Source organism: Sinohyriopsis cumingii, chromosome 11 (genome assembly GCF_028554795.1).
Source record: "Sinohyriopsis cumingii isolate HCF-2022 chromosome 11, ASM2855479v2, whole genome shotgun sequence".
NCBI lineage: Eukaryota > Metazoa > Mollusca > Bivalvia > Unionida > Unionidae > Sinohyriopsis > Sinohyriopsis cumingii.
Genome location: NC_142971.1, coordinates 108,355,279 through 108,377,398, shown reverse-complemented (window position 1 = coordinate 108,377,398; position 22,120 = coordinate 108,355,279). Strand labels below are relative to the sequence as shown.

The following is a 22,120-nucleotide window of genomic DNA, read 5'->3' as shown; positions in this document are numbered from 1 at the left end:
CTTTTCATTTCCAGGCAGATGCCTTGCAAACTTTAAATTTGGCAATCTATTTATTTCCCAAAATGGTACATAAATATGATTTTCTCATAAAATCTGGAACAAGTACATGTATTCATTCTTGGCTGCAAGCTTAGTCACATTGGTATTAAGAGCAATGAAAGACCAGATAACGCAGCCAAAGCTACCTACAGAAAATTACTTCTGAATGGAAGATTCCATGTTGTAACTTCAAATAATATATACAATGGCAAGTTCTATATACTTGGCAAATTATCTGGATGAAAACAAACAAGCATCAGAACAGCAAACAGGTAAAAAAATAAAAAACAAATTGCAGAGATGAGGTGGCATTGTGCTACTTGTATATAGGACACACATACCTCACTTACTGCATGCCTTGTGGAGGTTTAACATTGACAGAGTACATGCCTTGCTAGTGTCCACTGACAGCTGAACACATTTATGTTGAGTGTATCGTCTTCCCTGTCAGACAGAAATTTGTAATATGAACTCAGCTAATAACATACCACATTCAAATATCTTAGATTTTAAAAGAATGAATTTGTGTAATACCTTTTGACCATATAATCCTTAAAAAGTCCTTTGAGTGCATGGGGACAATTAGTTCCAATGTTTATCTGTGTTGAAGAATTTTACACACACACATATAAATATGTATATATAATACTATTCATATGGCAAAATAGTCCTTTCCAATGCACCAGTGTGTCGGGGATTGATTAAGACACATGCACACACACACACTGCAAAGAATTTTTAAGACTTCTAGAATATTGTAGTTGCAAATAAACTTAATAATTGTTATAAGGATAAAGCTGGACTAAGACACTTTAAAAACATTACGTTAATGTGCAAGATATCAACAAAATCATTACCCCTAATTGGCTGTTGAACAAGTTTATCAAGCAAGATGATTAAACAATGAGACCTTGCTGCAAAACTGTTACCTGTTATGGGCTGTTGAACCAAGTTTAGCAACAAACTAATTAAACAATGAGACTCTGTTGTAAACAATATTACCCCTTATGGGCTGTTGAACCAAGTTTAGCAACAAACTAATTAAACAATGAGACTCTATTGCAAACAATATTACCCCTTATGGGCTGTTGAACCAAGTTTAGCAACAAACTAATTAAACAATGAGACTCTATTGCAAACAATATTACCCCTTATGGGCTGTTGAACCAAGTTTAGCAACAAACTAATTAAACAATTAGACTTTGTTGCAAACAATATTACCCCTTATGGGCTGTTGAACCAAGTTTAGCAACAAACTAATTAAACAATGAGACTTTGTTGCAAACAATAGTACCCTTTATGGGCTGTTGAACCAAGTTTAGCAACAAACTAATTAAACAATGAGACTTTGTTGCAAACAATATTACCCCTTATGGGCTGTTGAACCATGTTTAGCAACAAACTAATTAAACAATAAGTCTCTATTGCAAACAGTATTACCCCTTATGGGCTGTTGAACCAAGTTTAGCAACAGACTTCAGAACAAATGACAAGCAAGTTGTTATATGGGATGAACAGAAACAAAAAAACTTTTGTACAATACATAAGATATGAAATAAAAAAAAGCATTCATTAAATAAACTGCATAAATTTAAACCATCACCAAAGCTTAAATATACAGCATTGCACAAACTGATAGAAACTGCAGTTACATATAAAAATACAAGATCAATTAATTCTGAAATACACCACATAGAAAATAAGCGTGTTAACGATTTTATGGGAAACAACTTAATGAAACTAAATAGCTACAGAAGCCACCTAGGGTTATTTTTACATCTCTACATGGCAGAGAGTTAAGTATAAAATATACAACAGACATATAAAAAGCATGCAGACATATTGACAAACTTGTATATAAAAAATGGTGGATAGGTAGGTAGTTGTTACAAATTTCCAAAGACAAAATTAAACACTTAAAAAAAATGAATTGCATGATGGGAAAGAGCATTTGCAGGGATTAGGGATCCAATGCTTAAAGATTAAAGATTGTACAATACAATACATCTTTCTTCTGAGACAATGTGAACTTGGTTAACAACGTACAAGAGAATGTCTTGGAGTTTAGAAGAATGAATTTATATAATGCATTTTGACCATATACTTCTAGGATTTTATTGTTTTATCTTTCTATTTTACATACATCTGTATTGTTTTATCTTGTAGAAATACATTTATTTAAACAGATTAATCTTTGTAATGTTAAGGATGTTTACATTTACATTGATGGTAAATAACTTTTAAATATCACTGTAAAGCCAAGACTCTACTAATACGCAAGTTAACCATACATTCATTCATACATGCATCAAATTTGCTCACACAAAATTAAGATTTATAGAATATTAGTAAGCAAATGTTATGTTTAGTTTTCCTAAACTTCATAACTGTTATAAGGATAAAGTTGGACTAAGACTTGCACTTTAAAAACATTATTTTACTGTGCAAGATTTTAGCAGAAACAATAGCCCTAATGAGCTGTTGAACTAAGTTTAGCAACATGATAATTAAACAATGAAATTTCGTAGCCAAATGATTGCTCTAACAGGCTTTTAAACCAAGTTTAGCAACAGGATGATTATACAATGAAACTTCGTAGCCAAATAATTGCTCTAACAGGCTTTTAAACCAAGTTTAGCAACAAGATGATTAAGCAAAAAGACTTCATAGCAAAAATATTAATGGGCTGTTGAACCATATTTTGCGACAAGATGATTAAACAATAAGACTTCATAGCAAAAATATTAATGGGCTGTTGAACCAAGTTTTGCAACAAGGTGATTAAACAATGAGATTTCATAGCAAAAATATTAATGGGCTGTTGAACCAAGTTTCGCAACAAGGTGATTAAACAATGAGATTTCATAGCAAAATTATGAATGGGCTGTTGAACCAAGTTTAGCAACAAGGTGATTAAACAATGAGATTTCATAGCAAAGTTATGAATGGGCTGTTGAACCATATTTTGCAACAAGATGATTAAACAATAAGACTTCATAGCAAAAATATTAATGGGCTGTTGAACCAAGTTTTGCAACAAGGTGATTAAACAATGAGATTTCATAGCAAAAATATTAATGGGCTGTTGAACCAAGTTTCGCAACAAGGTGATTAAACAATGAGATTTCATAGCAAAATTATGAATGGGCTGTTGAACCAAATTTAGCAACAAGGTGATTAAACAATGAGATTTCATAGCAAAAATATTAATGGGCTGTTGAACCCAGTTTAGCAACAAGATTATTAAACAATGACACTTTATAGAAAATGCTAGACAAGTTGGTATGTGAGATGAACTAAAAAAACTTACGCTTGTACAATACATAAGATAGAAATATGAAAAAACATGAATTAAATAAACTGTCAATTTAACCCAGCACGAAAGCTTAAATATACAGTATTGCAAATATTTATAGACACTGCAATTAAATATAAAAATACAAACTAATAATTCCGAAATACACTATAATGAAAATAAGCATGTTAACAAAGAAGCAATTTAAGGGATACGACTTTATGAACTAAATAGCTACAGAAGCCAGCTAGTGTTAGCTATATATCTCTACATGGCATATAGCTTGGTATAAAATATACAGCAGACATATTAAAAATGCAGGCAGAGAAATTGACAAACTTTTAAATAAAATAAAAATGGTGGATAGGGACGTAATTGTTACAAGTTTCCAAGAGAGGTAACCTGCAGAAGATCAGTCCAAACTCGTGCACTAGGACCCTTCATATTTAATAACGTGGTCTCTTGGAACTTTAAGGAGATTTCTGTATTTAAAGGAATATAAGATATTGTGCTTTTTTTAAACAATAATATCTTGTAAATGGGGAGGCCTTTGTAAATCTTGAAAGTTAGAATTACATTCTCGGCTGAATAAAGGATTACCACAAGGTTAACTTGAAAAGATTTACATTTTCATTGTAAATATTACCTACATATATTAACAAAATATAATTATTCAGCTAACGTACAGTATACCACTTTCAACAAGTTTTATTCACCCACTAACACTCCCCTCTTCGTTTTTTATCTGCTACCACACAACTCATGTTGGCAATTCTTTTGCTCCTAATTAATATGCCATAAAGTTAGGATTACTCCAGATTTTTTTCTCATATCTAAAGAGAGTTATCATTGTGAAATGTAAACATAACCAAACTTAAGCTGTCGGTCGTAAATGCTTTTCTTCTCCTATTAAAATCGAGTTAATTATCGCTGTCAGCTGTCAATATGACCGAAATTGAAACTGCCTGTCGTTGTATCACGGACCCGTTTAGTTCGGTTTTCAGCAATTTACTTCCTGTCTAACTTGGAACTGAACTGTATGTGTCAACTTTTATAACTACCGTTTTACATTTGGCCATATACGTTAACGATAAGTGCAATATAAAATTTCCTCTATTATGTTATTTTGACGGAAGTCTTGTATGAATATATACATGAAAACATGAGGTCAAATATCGGAAGATAATTTTTGTGCTGGTTATCCACATCACCATCGGTCATTACATCGTGTATTTTGATAATACAAAATCAGATGATTACAGCAAAAACTATATACTGTAATTAATTCTTACTGCTGGTGATATATAGATAGCATTATGGTAGTTTTATGTGAAAACACTTAATAAATTGCCGCTATTTTGTTTTCCTTCGTTTAAAATAAAATGATATTAAGAGACTCCATTCACAAATGTCATCAGACCGGTATGGTCCTTTATGTTTTGATAATTAAATTTTTGTGGGGTTGTGGGTCAGATAGCTTGAAATATAATAATATTGCTCTGATTTGTATTTTTTTTTAATAAAAAACTGCAAATTCTATGTGCCCAGTTTTGTTCATTAAAAGTAATAATCCAGGTTGGAATGAACTGCATAACACACTCCACATTACCCATAACTTTACAGCCACATGTTTAAGGGGTAAAGTCATTGCAAAGTTTTAGAAACAATGGGTGCAACATTTACACCTGTTAGTGTCTTAATTTAGTTTAATGCCTGTAAACTTTTACAAAATTGGTAAGCGTGTAAATGAAACTGCAAGTGACTGCCAGTGATATAGCAACTTCCCATTCCAATTAAACGATATATTTTGTCCACATCTCTACATAAGAGAACCATTGAGCAACATTTTTCTCATTCTTTTTTAAGTTTTTGTTTGAATCACATTAAATACAGTTTTGGTGAGAAAAGTAGTTTCTATGATATGGCTGTAGTGCACATTACGCAAAATTAAACAGGTTGATTTACTGGTAATGCTGATGTTTAACTAATTATCTTTGAAAAACATATTTAGCTTCACAGAACCTTTGATAAGTAAAATTTTATTTGTAAGAAACCTTTTCCATGTTTTGAAGGCGTCCATGCTATTTCTTAGTTATAGGTGTTAAAGCATCATTTTGGTTATTATAAACTGTACATATTTATAAATTTTGGTTCATGTTTAAGCTTTAATAGAAAATTACAGAAATAGATTGTTCTAGTGATAGTTGATTAAATATTTTTGCCTATTAGTAATTAAGATAATGTAATCTAGGTATTACAATAGTTAGAATTCATTACAGTGTATGCACAAGTATGCCAAAAGTATGCCAAAAGTTTGCCCACTTCCCCAAATTCCCATTTACTTATATATTAAATCAGTATTTCCCAAACATTTAACATTTATGTGCCCTATATCTTGTCTGCATTCCCCTACTCCCATTGCCATAGTGTTTTGTTAGTGGGAATGTTAGTGATTTATTTTCTACTGCATAGCCTCTCAAACCCTTTCATGTACCAAGATTGGTTCAAGTACCACACTTTGGAAAACATAAAATATATATAAAGATATTAAATAATACTTGTTAAAATGCTTATGATCTGGTATTCATAGGTTACAGTTCTCCATATTTATTCATATTTCCCGTAAATCTCAAGATGAATACTATTTTGTAATTTTCCTTTAAGAACTAAAGCTGTGTTTTTAGTGAACCTTAGATCTTTTAGCAGTTCTTTTCAGGCTATTTTACCATCTGAATTAATTGAAACTTTACGTAGAATACTTACATCCAACATGCTGTTTAATTCACTTAATGTCTTCAAGAAATGTCAATTGGCATTGAAGTTGGGAGGGCAGTTTTTATTTTAACATTTGGCAGATAAGTGTAGTTTGTGCTGTGTTGTAATGATATTGTGTTCTGATAAACTGTAATGGTACAGTCAAGTATTTTACTAGTAATATTGTGCTTACTCTTGAGACAAAGATATAAATTGTATATCATCATCATCATTGGTGGCTCAGTCTTGAGGGACCATGCAAGTACCGTCCTTGGACTGTCATCTGTCCCGGGGTTTTGGCAATGTCTGCTGTGGCTGTGCAGGCCTATGCATGAGTGACAGTCCCTATTGCAGTTGGTGCAGACCTAATGGGAAGTCTGAGTTGCTGTGGTTGCTGCCACACTCTTCTTTCTGTCACATTTCTCTGCTGCCAGCTGGCCTCTCCTCACATCAGCCACTGCTATGCCCTTAATGACCGTCTGTCTCCAGATGCCTCGGTCCTCGGCCTGCACTTCCCAACCATTGGGTGAAATGTCACATGCTTTCATGTCCCTCTTGCACACATCTTTGAAATGGAGTGAGGGGCGGCTGACTCTTCTTGTGCCAGTGGCCAGCTGTCCATATAGGATGTCTTTATGCTGGGGATATTTGCATGCTGCAGGATCTTGCTGTGTGGGACGCGGTCTTGCCAGTTGATTTTCAGGATATGTTTTAGGCACTGTATATGGAAGGAGTTGAGCTGATGTTCTTGCCTGATATAGGTGCTCCAGGTCTCACTTCCATAGAGGAGGGTGCTGAGAATGCAGGCTTGGTAGACTTGGATCTTGGTGTGCTGTCAGCGCATTTTTTCCTACGCCGTCTTTGTTAGCCATGCCATGATGGTGTTTGCCTTTCCAAGCCTTCTGTCCAGCTCTACATGGAGCGAGAGAGTGTTGCTGATGGTTGACTTCAGGTAAGTAAAGGTGTTGACTGCTTCCAGGGTGACACTGTTGATTTTGATGGAAGGAGCGGTGGTGGCATCTTGCACGCTGATGTTTATCTTGTTCAGACTGATGGTGAGCCAGAATTGCTTGCAGGCATCAGTGAAACGGTCTCTCTGTCTCTGGAGGGCATCCTCGGTGTGGGTCACAAGAGCCACATCATCCACAAATAGCATCTCCCTGATGAGCAACGACCTCAGTTTGGTCTTCAAGCGCAGTTGTGTCAGGTTGAACAGCCTCCCATTAGACCTGGTGTGCAGATATACATCATCAGTGGACGAGTCGAAGGCATAGAAAGGAGCAGGGAAAAGAAGAGCCAAAAAAGGGTCGGTGCCAGCATGCAGCCCTGCTTCACATTGCTGTTAGTGGGGAATGATTCTGAGGATGATCCATCATACAGGACTGTTCCCTTCACATCGGCTTGGAAAGAGATTATCATGCTGCGGAGCTTTGGGGGGCAGCCGATCTTACTGAGTAGTTTAAATAGGCCCTTCCTGCTGACCACGTTGAAGGCCTTAGTAAGGTTGATGAACATCATAGAGTGGCTGACCTTGCTTTCTGCTCTTCACTTGGAATTGTCAGAGGGAGAAGATAATGCCTTTTGTTGACCTGCCTGCTCTGAAGCCGCACTGAGATTCCAGGTACACATGGTCCACCAGCAACTGCATCCTGTTGAGGATGATGTGGGCATACAACTTGCCAACGACGCTCAGGAGCGAGATCCCTCTGTAATTGTTATGGTCACTGCAGTCGCCCTTCTTTTTGTAAAGGGTCACAATGATGGTGTCGTGCATGTCTTGAAGGACTGCTCCTTCCTCCCAGCAGAGGCAGAGTGCAGCGACTGCAGCAATATCGGTTTCCCATGTTTGATAGCTTCATGCAGGATGCTGTCACTACCTGGTGCTTTGTCGTTTGGGAGGGAGTCAATGGCTTTGCTGAGCTCCTCTAAGGTAGGCACATTGTCGAGCTCCACCATGGTGGGCAGCTTCTTATGCTGCTAAGGGCTGTAACGGTGACTGACATTTCTTGGCAGTAAAGCTCTGAGTAGTGCTCCACCCATCTGGCCAACTGTTGCTCATGGTCTGTGATCTTCTCTCCTGTCAGAGATTTCGGGGGGGTGGGGGGAGGGGGGCAACCCCTTTCACTGTAGGGCCTAAAGCCTTCTTGATGCCACTGTACATACCTAGGATGTTTCCAGACTCAGCACTGTGCTGGATTCCTTCACAAAGTTGCTGCCAGTACTCATTCACACACTGTCAAGCGATGCGTGGGTGATGCTTCGGGCACTTCTGAGGGCAGCAAGCATCCATTCATTGGTTTTTTTTTGGTAAACTATGAAGATTTTTCATTTGTCCTCAGTTATTGGTTCCATCCTTGAAAGGTGTGCATTGAACCAGTCCTGACTGGGCTGTTCCTTCTTGCCAAATGTGATGGACATGGCTGTGTTGTAGATGGCACCCTTCATGGCATTCCACTTGGCAGTGGCATTGTATTCTGGCAGGTCCAGGAGAGCCTGGTCCAGGGCGGATGCATATTCCTCCGACATCTGCACAGTGTTGATGTGAGGGCAACCTTTTGGTTTTCAGCAGGGTAGTGTGTGTGTCTGTAGGCACACCCTGCTGATCACGAGGATGTGGTTGGAGTCGCAGTTTCTGTGGTAGTTTCTGGTGTTGAGGACACTGTTCAGGGCAGAGTGCCTGGTGATGAAGTCAAGCTGGTGCCAGCGATGAGACCTAAGGTGTTTCCTTGACACTTTGTTTTTTGGCTTATACTGGAGGAACGTGTTTGTAATGCACAGGTCATGGTAGGTGCACAACTCCAGCAGTCTCTGACTGTTTTCATTGGTCTTTCCAGTGCCATGATGTCCAAGGCAGGTAGGCCATGACTCATGGTCCACATCTATTCTGGCATTAAAGTTGCCCAGGAGGAATGAAACATTTGCTTTATAAAGAGGCGATCTATATATGGAGATGTTTGCTATAGCAGCCTTTACCATACAAAGAGACATGAAAACAAGCTCCAAATATACTTAGGACAAATATACATTATCAGATTTAGCAAGGAAGTGGGGGAGGTTCTAAAATGGTACTATTTCAGTTTTGATAGTCATTTGAAAGTGTTGGAATTTGCAACATTGACCCATTAAAGTTGTGATATTTTCTAGTGTAAGGTTTATATATATACTTTTGCAACTAAACATTTTACATTGCAGCCTCTTTCAGTATGTCTTTGTGTACAGCACACAGGAAGTAAGTCTGGTATTGTAGGATTTGAGTAAAGCATGGGTATATCTTATAGGAGCAAATTTTTAACTATTTCTCAACTTTTTATTGTGGCTACGGCCTCAGTACCATCATCAACAACTTCAAGATTTTATGTGAAAGTATTGAACATTTTGTTTATCGAAGGAACAGTCCTTTGACTGTTAGAGGTCATGCTACACTGCTGTTGAACATTTTGTTTATAAAAGGCACAGTCCATTGACTGTCAGAGGACATTCCACACTGCTGTTGAACCTTTTGTTTATAAAAGGCGCAATCTATTGACTGTCAGAATTTATGCTACACTGCTATTGAATAATTTGTTTATAAAAGGCACAGTCTATTGTCTGTCAGAATTCATGCTACACTGCTGTTGAACATTTTGTTTATAAAAAGCACAGTTAAATGACTGTCAGAGGACATGCTACACTGCTTTTAACCTGCTTTTATTACATGCAATATAAGTAATATGAAAGCTGTTAAATTTTCATCAGATTTCATCTTATCATTTCAGGTGACCCTACAAGTAGCTAAATCAGGGAATTTGGAATCTGATAGTAGAGCCAGGTGTAATTAAAAAATGAGACCATTTAGGGTCAATGTAAAAGCCGTAAGTAACAGACCTTCTTGATAAATGTGCATGATTTACTATATTATTATACAATGTATCTATTTGTTGCACATTTTTTGAGATGGAAGACAGATGAAAAAATCCAATTAGAACTGAAATAGGTTTTTTTTACATTGTATGATAAACCACCATTTTTCTGTCAGTATTCAAGGTCAAAACAAAAACATTTAAGGTTGTTTATTGTGCATTGTATTCTCAACATAAAACTAAACCTGAGAGAGGTCATTTATGTATGTAAGCACAAAAACTTAATAAGCACAAACAAACAAAGAACTTAATATTTTTTTCTTAGACAAATGAACATGAATCCGTAACTTTACTTGGGGTCAAAATCTTCCCGGGCTGAACATGATAAGGACCAGAACCTCTGATTTTTTTTGGTTTGTTTCAACTCTCAAGATCTACAGCTTTAAATTTCACTTTTCTAAATATCTTGCATGTTTGGAACGTGTATATGATGATTTCAAATATTATAGACCTTTGCTAAAGTGAATGTGAAAGTCTTATGAACAGTAAATGAACTGCCAGGATGATAGGTTTACTGATGCGTAAACTTCTTATTATACCTCATGAAGTGTCATTGATTGGTGAACAAATTGTCATATATCAAAACATCATCTCTCCCTTACATGATCATGTCACTATCATGTGATCATATTCTGTCATGTGATCCTGTTTCCCTGTCATGTTTGATTCATTATTATAAACAATTTATTGTTCATTAGGGACGGATCTTCCCCGATGAAGGGCAATAAATGTATCTTATTCAATGAAATAAAGCTCAGTTCTTGTTTTGTTACACAGTTTAAAAAAATCTATTTAATATTTGCTTTAAAATTCACAAATGCCATTTCAACCACACAAAACTAAGAACTTAAAATGATGACATCATGTCAACTTCAATGGCGTAATCACCATGTGACCTGAAGATGACTGTGCAACCTGAAGAAATGTCGCATACCACTTGAAGTGTCATTCTGGTCCAATGAACAACTGTCTCTGACAGGAATCATACCATAATTCTGGTTACAGTAAAGTATTTTTAATCTGATGAAACAGTTCATATTGAAAATGTTGGATTAAGCTGATTTCAGGTAGATATAATTTTAAATAAATTGCATTTGGTTATTCCTGAGTTATAGGATTTCAGATTCAAATATTATGGTTGGGGATGAAGAATAGACCACAGCGATTGATAATATTTTAGCGACTTTTTAATTCTCTTGCATACAGCCAGTCTAAGTTCAGCTTGTTTGTTAGGCACAATTGTGATGAAAACCTCATGCCTAATACTTCTTCACATTGTTTGGCCAAAACATCTATTTAATTTAGTTATATCCCCAAATTTGATAATTTCTTTGACCTCAAATTTGTTGATATACAGTATTTCATAGTTTGGTTTTACTTATTTCAGATTAGTTTGCTTGTATTGTTGGCTGTAATTGTGTTGGTGTTTCTCAGACCATGGAGTCAAACCATACCTAGCAAACCCCTTTCTCCAGTGGATCAGTGGAATTTTGAAGATGTCTGTCAGGGGAGACAACCCCCAAAGAAGCCCTGTTGTAAATCAGAACCCCAGTATTTGATTTATAGATGTACAGCTCACTGTGACAGATGGGCTGGTCTTCAGAAAGGGATTGTAACTGCTTATCTTCTCTCACTGCTTTCAAACAGGACATTTAGCATTGAGATCTCTTCTCCTTGTTCCCTTGAAAAATTTCTTCAACCAAATACAGTTCAGTGGCAGGTTCAGAGTGAAAAGATTCAACGTCTAACTTTTCAGAATTTTGACGTGTTAAATGATCGTGGCGGCAATCTATTCTACCACAAGGAGATCCAGTGTGGGGATTTTTCCAGATGGTTCAAAACAGATGTAGTGTATTTGCAAACAAATGAAAGCTATGTTGGCAGCATTCGTCGTCACCCTCACGTTGCTGAATTAATCCCATGGTTACATACAATGCCCTTAGGGAAGGTCTATAGTTATGTGATGAAAACACTGTTTAAACTATCATCTGAAACAGAAAAATCAGTTTCAAGCTATTTTACCAATCATATAGGCAAACATATGTTAATATGTACTCAGATTGGAGAAAAATCTTTTGTATCTGGCATAGACCCTAGATACAGTGGCATTTGGACTTTCCTTGATCAGTACAAAGATGAAAGTAAATATCGGCTTTATATATCTGCAGTATCAAATAATACTAAAAGTTTTGCATTGACCAGATACCAAAAACAGTTTGTGGACAGCCCAGGCCAACTGGAGGGGCAGGATTCTTGTGCAGAGTTTGAAAAAACAATTGTTGAGGAGTATATTCTGTCAAAGTGTGATGTACTTCTGGTCACACGAAGCAGCCTGGGTATTATTGCTGCCTTTGTGAGAGGAACCAACAAGGATTTATACTGCTATTATCAGAGACAGATATTTCCATGTGCAATTGAGGTTTTACATGAAATATATCCCAATGTTCTCTAAGATATACCATTAAAATGCATTTAACTTCATTACTTCAAGAGCATGTTGTCCCCTTACCAACGAAGTTTGCTTGTTCCTTCACTGTGGTGTTTGTTCATTACTTAGTTTGTAATGTCCTCAATATCCTGGATACTGTTTCACCTGCATACATGAAACTTTGTAGATGCATTGAAGACGTTAGTTGCACCAAAACCAGGTGAATATGACTTAATTTTCATGCTAGAATGTTGTTTTGTATGTTCAACAATTTCATTATTTGCTACAGACTTAATATATTGGACCCAATATCACCTGCACTGATGAAAATTGGTACAGGGAAACCCTGTTATAATATGAAGATCAGGGATCACAAAGTGCCATCATGATATGTAAGTGCAATAGCAAAAGAAGTCAGTTAAATTAACAAAATGATGCATACAAATCCGCTAGGCTCAACAAATTAGTTGGGGTAAGGGGTATAAAAATGGGTGCAAGGCAAAGTGCTTCACTTGGCCCATTTACCATCCTAAAACAATGCACATGAAACAATAGTGAAAACATGGCAAAATAAATTAATAGATCATGATGTGTCCAAATTCATTGTCACAGAAAAATATGATCAGGAACATTTACAGTTAACAGTTTAGTACTGTATCCATGTGTACATGTCAATGCCTTTAAGCAGTGTCTGTATAAATTTAAAACAACTAGAATTTTCTCAGCTAGATTTCAAACAAATCTGAATACTGTACATAATTCCTTCAACTACAACATGATTAATTGTTAATGAATATATGGAGTCTTTCTTCTTCTGGTTATCAGTATATCGATTGTGTGATTGACAGCATGGCTACACATGTGCATAATGGTGCTTTCATTTCTTATATTTTTATACAACAGTGTGCAATTATTTCAACAGACAAGCTGTGCAATTGATACTGATGCTTAGCAGTAATTTAATAGGTAAATTTTATTAATTTTAAATTAGAATGAGAAACTTGTTTTGCCCACTGCATTGTTTGGGGCTTTTGTACAAGTGTTTATTAAGCAAACATTTGTGTGCTGTTATTTACCCTGGACCAAGTGATGGTTGTACAAGGGATGCATTTAAGACAAACACAAACCAGACATGATGACTTTCTTGTTGCATGGATGATACCAACTGAATATAAAAATTATCAGAAACTTTTAACATCTTCATTCTTGCAAAGAAAGAAGCAAAGGTGAAAAATTTGTTTTCCAAGAGTACAGTGCATATTGCCCAATTATTAAATTATAGTATAGATTATTTGGCACTAAGACTTTGTAGTACTTCAAGGAATTAGGGATTTGTTATAAAATTTCTGGAGCTACACCACAATTACTTTATATCCAAACTTGTGTTATAATGAAGCACATTATATTGGGTTTTACTGTAATTGAATGCATCTTAGTAACAATAAATGAATAATATTCAAACTAGGTTATTGGGACTTAATTTTTTACACTTGTAAGACTTTTGTATATAATGGCTTCCATTACACCCTCAATATTGCCTAGCTTATCTCAACAACACTCATTAATATTGATATATGAACTTGTGAAAATCGATATGTGGATTCCAAAGGAGAGTAACTCGGGCATAAAAAAACATGTCTTTGAGCTGCTATTATATTTGTTTATTCAGCCATTTGTTCTTTTACTTTTAACACTACCACATGTTGACTAAACAAACTATGTTTTGACCCAACTCTGATGAAACATTTGTGTTGATGGTGTTGCCGTAACATTTCTCTCTACATGGTGGCTTAGCAATTAGTTACCAACTGGTCAGGTTCTCTCCAGACTTGACTAGTTTTATGTTATTGTTTAGCTCTATTACAACTCTAGGTCCTAAAATGTGCAACAGAAAGGAGCAAAAACAACAAGTTTATTAAAATCAGCAAATAATTTGTTTCTCTACGTTACAAAGTGGGAACTTGTAGTATTGTGAACTATAATCCAAATTGTTCTACCACTAGTCCAAAAAGTCGATGAGCACTTTGTAATTCCAATGAATAACTGAAATAGATAATTCCTCTCATATTATATCTGGACACAACTGTAAATGATTCCACAGACAATAATTGTTTACTAAACCTCTGTTTCTACATATTTCACTTGATTTATATAATGAGAGACTTATGGAAAACTAATCATTTCTTTGGAAAATTCCACTAACCCTGTTACTCAAGATTCTAGTAAAACTTGTAATCATGACAAAAGTGATTTTTAGCATTACTGGTCATAAACCAGAAGAGCTTTTGAGATGGCCTATTGTCAGTCATTTGTTTGTCCATTAGGACACATTTATTATTGCCATTACTCCTGAATTATTTAGAGGATTACAATTAAATTTTACATGCCCATTCCTTCCAAGGTTTCATTGGTCTTAATTGAAAATGGTGCTGCTCAACCTCCAAGTTCAACTTGAAAATCTTTTTCTCACTACTCTGTCTGAGCAGATGGTTATACATATGTGACTATTTGCTTTTCAATGACAGACATTTTATGATATCTAATTTGTCCTAAATGAAAATGGTGCCAATATTACCTTCAATACGGCCACCATAGCATCCTTCTCAAAATCATTTTATAGCTACTTGTTCTGAATCAAAAGTCAAATCGATTGGCTTTTCACCAATAACTTCTAATGATGCCTGTTACAAAGACATCCAGTATTACCAAGACAGCTGGCAGTTTGAAAATATTGTGATTGCTACACTTTCTGAATGAATGGTCAATATGGGGTTTTCACTGAAAGACTTCTTACGATGTCTAGTTGGTCTTGAATGAAAATGGTGCCAATTTGACATCCAGTATGGCTACCAAGACCGCCATCTTGAAAATCTTGTTACCACTTCTTCTGAACAGTCATACAGATATGGGCTTTTCAGTAGGAAAGTTCTTATGATGTCTCGCTGGTCCCAAATGGAAATGGTGCTTGTCTGACCTCCAATATGGCCAATAGAGCAGCCATCTTGAAGATCTTGTTATTGCTGCTCATCAATGGACTGCTGTATGAACATGATTTTTCACCCAAATTATTCTCGTTATATCTTGTTAGTTGTACATGAAAATGGTGCTATTCTGACATCTAGCTTGGCTGCTTCTTTGAAAGCCTTGCTATTGTTACTACACACATATCAACGTGGTGTTTCAGCAGAATACTTGTGATGTCTGGTTGGTTGTGAAATGGCGCATATTTTGAAAATCTTTCTGCTATGCCTAGAATGATGGTCATATTGATATGGGTTTTGACCAAATGATTTCTTGTAAATTAAATGTTTACTTGGTCCAAATTGAAAATGGTGATCTGGCAGCCATCTTGAAAATCTTACGACTGCTCTTCCTGAATGGATGATCATATTTAAATCGATGAGACTTATAATGATGTCTCAATGAAAATGGTGCCAATCTTACATCCAGTATGGCTGCACAGTGGCTGCTTTAAAATTTTTATATTGCTTAAAAATATCAGAGATGGGTTTAGTATTTGTCAGCTAAAAAGAAAGTCTTATTCTTGATTTCCTGGAAATTCTTTTTGCCAATAAGGCACTTGTCTCTCCAAGGACTTGTAATACTGTAAATCATGATTTTTGAACAATTCTCTGCTTTTCAACACCACTGTTATTTTCTTTCAGCAAATGGCTAACTTTAGATGTCAAAAGACAGAACCTCAATAGACTTGTACCATCTGACGACATTCACAAGTTCCTATAACCACCCATATTTCAAGCCACATGAGACAATTAGAATTTTTATTATATGCCATGCCCAGGACTGAGATTTTCAGATCACAAGACACTTAAATGTTTAAATGATGTTTAATACACAATTCTGTACCATAAATTACTCCAAAAAAATGAAAGATCATTATTAAGAAGGCCTGCAAACCCTTATGATTTTGCCACAAGTCTTACAAAAATAAACCTTGCAATACAGACATACATATGGAATAAAAGCAAACACTACAGAAATTAGTTTGTTGCAGTAAAACCTGGATATTTGGCTCCTGCTTGTTTGATTTGGATCTGGGTTTCATATTGGATTTAGTGGAGTTAATCAGGAAACCAGACTAACTTTACAAGTAGTACCTCAGTTGCTTTAAACTGCCTAAACATTTCATGCAAATCATCTTCATGATCAAACTGTTGATTATAAAAAGGATTACAAATTGGTATCCAACAAGCGATATATGTTGAAGATGAAAGGGAAAATAAGCCTCTTAAAAACATTTTATAATCAGTACATAAGATTAAAAGGAATATTCAAATTCTTGTGAATAAAAACAGGAAGGGAAATAATTGCATTTATTGGACATCACATGTCCATTTGAGTATGTCTTGTGGCAGTAGATACGATTGACATCATCATATGAAATAAGTAAAAAATTCCAAGAACTGCATCAAGTTGAGAGATAGAAATAAACCACTGAGCTGCATAGGGTTTGGAACTGAAGTTTGTCCAACTGTACCGGAGGTAAATAAGGTCTACATGTACTTTACAAACTTTTCGTTGCAACATGGTGCCCCGAGTGGTCTAAAGCATTCTCCGTTATGGATCACTGCTATCTCACCTCTGTCTGTGTGGGTTTGAGTCTTGGATTCGGCCAGTGTTGGTATGTGAGAAAGCTTGCCAGTAGCTTCTCGTGGGTCGGTGGTTCTTTCCGGGGTTTTCCCAGGTTCTTCCTCCACCATTAATACTGGCCACCATGTATAGCCTATCGTGTGCTGAAAAATGGCATTAAACCCCAGAACAACAATCATTGCAACGTCTTGCTTATATATTGTTGTTGCATCAGTTTCTCAAACTGAATGTTTTAAATCACCAGTTTTCCAACTTTGTAATAGCAGTAGTGATATTTTGTTACACCTTACTGAAAATTGGTCAAACTTATGGGAAAGATTCAACTGCTTTTCTGTCTTGTTAGAGTTAGCAGTCTGATTAAACATGGATACTACAAGAACTTTAAATACAACAAAAACCATAAGTATCTAGTCTTAAAAAAAAGAGAACTTTTATTTGGATGATTGATTTTTCATTGGGGATGGGATAATTCGCTCTTATGGTCCAAGACCATTTCATAAGGACTATCTTGCCTCTCCTGGACAGATTGTCTGCTGGGGTATTTTTCTTGCCCAGAATATGGTGAACTTGGAGAATAATCCCTTCCAAGAATACACAGTGAATGAGGTTCCAAACCTTCACACAAAGAGAAGCATGTCTAGTTCCTTGACACCTGGAGTATACTATGACCTACATGTTATCAGAGGTAACCTTCACACAATAACTTCTTACTTGGTTGACACATCCTTTAAGGGATAAAAAATATTGCTTTTTTTCTCCCTCCAAATTATGTGAAGGGTAGCTTCTCCCCAGGACCACAACCTTTGAAGAACTAGCCCTTCTGATTCCAAGTGAGTGCTCCAACCAGAATATTACACATTGACGGGGAGTGGGAAGGTGGTCCTGATTGGCTGACCAGTTCAAGTGGTGATGAAGTTCTGACATGAGAGAAATCCAAGCTGATAGGGGATCCTTGTGCAGTTTCCAGTTCACCAGAAGTGATCAAGTATAGTCTTATAGGAACAAGGTCTTTCCCATGCAAATTATATCCAGGGGAAAATATTTAGATTTTATTTTTATTTTAATGGAAAAAATGTCTGCCAGAAAGTTTAACAAAAAAAAACAGGAAAGTCAGTCTGCATTAAAAAAGTGGAATTCTGACTAAAACTGGAAAGGTACCATCCAAGCATTTCTCTGTACAATATAGGCTATATATGGTGGCCAGTATATTGGTGGAGGAGGAATTGGGGGAAAACCATGGTAAGAACCACTGACCCACAGGAAGCTACTGGCAAGCTTTCTCACATACCCACACTGGCTGAGCCTGAGACTTGAACCCATGAGACAGAAGTGAGATGGCAGTAATCGGTAAAGGCGAACACTCTCTACCACTCAGCCACCTGGGGCCCTCTATAAGAGGCCATGGTGCATCAACTAGTCATTGAAATAGTGGATGTTGGTGATCCCCAAAGCCCTCAAGTGGGTGGCAACTATTCCCATCACCTTGGTTAAAGCTCTGGGTGTGGAGTCTAGAATGAACAGCAGAGCTCAAAATCAGAAAATCTCCCTCTCCGGGCTACCAAGGTGTCTTCCAATTCCCTAAGAACTCAGAAAAGGATCCCATACTTTCCTGAGGTTGAGGAGATAAAAACAACATCCTCTTCTGTGATAAAAGAGTATAGGGGGCAGAAAAGCATTTCTTCCTCCTCTTAAAATTGTGCCAACTTCCAGCCAGGTCCTAACTGTAGTTGGGTGATAGCCAAAACAACAGACAATGATCAATTTGTATGGACCTTTTACAAGATAAACTTGGAGAGATTCACATAGAGTCTTCTTGTATCCACATTTCTAAAAAAAATTTAACATTCCTCAAAGAGACTAACACTGGGTGACAAGAATTTCCAGAATTCAAGATCTTTTAACAGCTGATTGTTGAAACCATCTGATATTCTTAAGCAACAAGATTTTCAAAATAATTGACATGGTGGACATATTGGAAATCTGATTGGCACCATTTTCAATCAGGACCAAGAAGATATTATAAGTCATGTCAACATTATCATCCATTCTAGGGGAATAGCAACAACGATATTTTCAAGACAACCATTGTGGCAGCTATACTGGATGGCACCATTTTCATTTAAACTAAATAGGTATCATAACAAGTCATCTGGTGAAAACCCTATTTGAAACCATCCATTTAAAACTATTCATTTGAGAGGAGTAGAGATAACAATGTTCTCAAGATGGCCATATTGAGGGTCAGTTTGCATCATTTTGATTTAGGACCAACTAGACACCATGAAAGAACTCTTCTGATGAAAACCCCACATCTAAATGACTTCCCATTTAAATGGGAGTAGTGATGACAAGTGGCCTTACTGGATTTCAGATCAATTACATTTTAATTTAGAACCAACAAGACATTATATTAAGTCTTCTGTTGAAAACCTCATGTTGATGTGTATTTCCATTTTGGTGGAGTAACAATAGCAAGACTGTTTCAATGGCTTCCAAAGTGGTCATCTTTGGGGTGGTCGCCAGTTATTATATACTTTTGAAAGAGTGGTGTATGTAAGGTGAAGTTGTTTGCATTTAAAACATGCACAGTGGAGAAAATGTTGGCATACCTCTATGCTACTTTGATGTATGTGGCTGACATTTCTTTGGATATTGTACTGTTGGAAATTGCACATGCTCTAAGCACACTGCTAACTAAATAACTACTTGTTTGTGCTAAAAAAATCAGCCTGAATTAGTCTAAAGTACACTATCTGTAGCAGCTATTAAAATAGGGAAAATGAATTTTGACAGACTAAACAAATTACAGCTTATGAAAGTGCAATGAATAAATTACCAATTATGTAAATGTAAAAAAAAAGTTATTGGCTCTTTTTTTTTAGTACAATTTACCTTTGAAGTTCAGAAAGTGAAAATGACCAAGTGGAGCCTAGCAATTTTTTTAAAGGTGCACATCTGGACTAAGGCCAAGCTGTATACTCTATAACCCATATTGCACCCATCAATCATACACCAAAATAATGGGAATTAAAGGTTCTTTAAACAATACCATGGATATACAATGTCTTTTTTAAATAGCCAATATAACCAGTGAGAAAACTCGGGGAAATTCTTTTTTTCTTCTAATTCTAACTCTATGCAAAATACGAAACTGTAGAGCGCCATCATTGGATATCATGTGAACAACATTTCTACTTAACACCAGCTAGGTTTAATAAGACATCTTAGTGAAAAGCCCACGATATGACATCCATTTGGGGTGGTATTATTAAATTTTTAAGAATGTCCCCAAGGCAGCTATATTTGAATCAGATCAACAACATTTACATGTAGGACCAACTAGACATCATAAGAAGTGTTTTGGTGAAAGCCCCTGGTCAATATGACTGCATTCAGTAACAGTAGCATCAGCACGATTTTTAAGATGGCTGCTGTGGTAGCCATATTGGCTATCAGATTACCACCATTTTCATCTATGATCAACTAGACGTAAGATGTCTTTCTGTGAAAATCCCTGTATGACCATCCATTCAGTAGGAATATCAGTAACAAGATTTTCAATATGGTTGCTTTGGTGGCTATATTGGATGTCATTGGCTCAATTTTCATTTAGGACTAACTAGACATCATGACAAGTCTCTTGGTGATTGTTTTGATATGATAATCCATTCAGGAGTAGTAGTGACAAGATTTTAAAGATGGCTGCTATGTCAGTCATCTTGGTGTCTGAGCAGCACAATTGTCATTTAGGACCAACTAGACCATGGGTGAATGTGTATGTAAAGTTTCATGGCAATCATTCAAGTGGTTTAGGAGGAGTAGCAATAACAAACATGTGCTAACAAACATAAAACATGAAAAACCATAAGCTCTTCAAGTCTATGACCAGGAGAGCAAAAATATGTACTGCCAAAGTTATTATTTTCTGAATGAGAAAATATTATGCATATATTGATTGCAAATAATATATTGCTGAATGCATGCAATAAAGTTATTTAATGCAAACATTGAAGAAGTCGCAACAATTTAAAGTTGTACTAAGGAAGGAGTTGTTTGAATGAAAATTTATTGATAAAGCAGTTTCTGTAATTATTTAAGTGTAACAATTATTGCCTAAGCAACTACTAATTATTTAATTCCACAACAAAAGGAATTCAAGTTCAGTTACCACAAGTGGGTTGTGATACTTACCAATAAAGACGTAAATTTAATAGAGTACTGCTAAAGTAAGTAATAAAATAAGTTCCAGAACTACAACACATGAGCTCTACTAAGCCTAACACCAGATAAGTTAAAAGGAAATCATAGAAAAGAGCAATGTTATTTAGCATGGCACAGTAAAAGCCCCTTAACTAATTAGAGAGCTAATATCACACATGAACTTTGCAAGGACTTTGAAAAGTAATGTACAAGGCCAAGATTGTTTTCTTACAAATAAATTTTGTGAAAATACAAAAAAAGCAGTGCAGCAAATGTTATTACAAGTACACAGAAAACTGTTAAAACAATAATATTTGGCATCCTATCCATGATTTGTTGCTTTGTTGTTGTTGTAGAAAGTCATATTAAGCAAAATGTCCATTTCCTGAAATAGTTCACCAACATGCCATGCAAGGGGCCATATTTGCTTTTGGCGTGTGCCGATTTAGTTGGAAAAAAAGGATCAAGTTCATTCATATATCAACTGTAATGCTTCAATTCATCATCAATGAATAGCTACTGTAATGTTTAATCAGCAACAATAAAATTAAACATTTATATTTTTATGTTATTATGTCGTTTTGGTCTCTACACCATATATTTTGGTCATATGACTTCACATGAGCACACAGAATCTATCTATGAATGAAAATTATTTCTGATACGAGTACCTAGATCTAATACATTATGTAATTACAAATATGTATAAATAGTTAATCAACTGCCACTTAAACAAGCAATTTAATTTTTCTACTGCTCACATTTAAATCTTATTTAACTCCCTAAACATGTACTGTAATTGTAAAGTTCAAGTTATTCATCTAGAACAACTGAGACCAGTTTTGTTTGAAAGGATGAACACCATGGTGTGAAGATACCTGTGCATGTGCTCTC

At 35.9% G+C, this 22,120-nt stretch overlaps 1 protein-coding gene across 4 annotated transcripts; it reads left to right on the top strand.

Moving 5' to 3' along the window:
* The first annotated feature begins 4,311 nt into the window (after positions 1-4,311).
* LOC149789258 (uncharacterized) lies at positions 4,312-13,876 on the top strand. Of its 4 annotated transcripts, none has more exons than XM_089975432.1 (3): positions 4,312-4,371; positions 9,844-9,939; positions 11,375-13,876. In XM_089975432.1, exons 2-3 carry the CDS (start codon positions 9,910-9,912, stop codon positions 12,437-12,439), a joined length of 1,095 nt encoding a protein of 364 aa, XP_089831558.1. In that variant the 5' UTR covers positions 4,312-4,371; positions 9,844-9,909; the 3' UTR covers positions 12,440-13,876. The 4 variants fall into 4 exon arrangements, with proteins under 4 accessions (XP_089831558.1, XP_089831556.1, XP_089831559.1 ...); XM_089975430.1 differs by having other exon boundaries at positions 4,365-4,501; XM_089975433.1 differs by lacking the exon at positions 4,312-4,371 and adding an exon at positions 4,383-4,611.
* Positions 13,877-22,120: the final 8,244 nt, after the last annotated feature.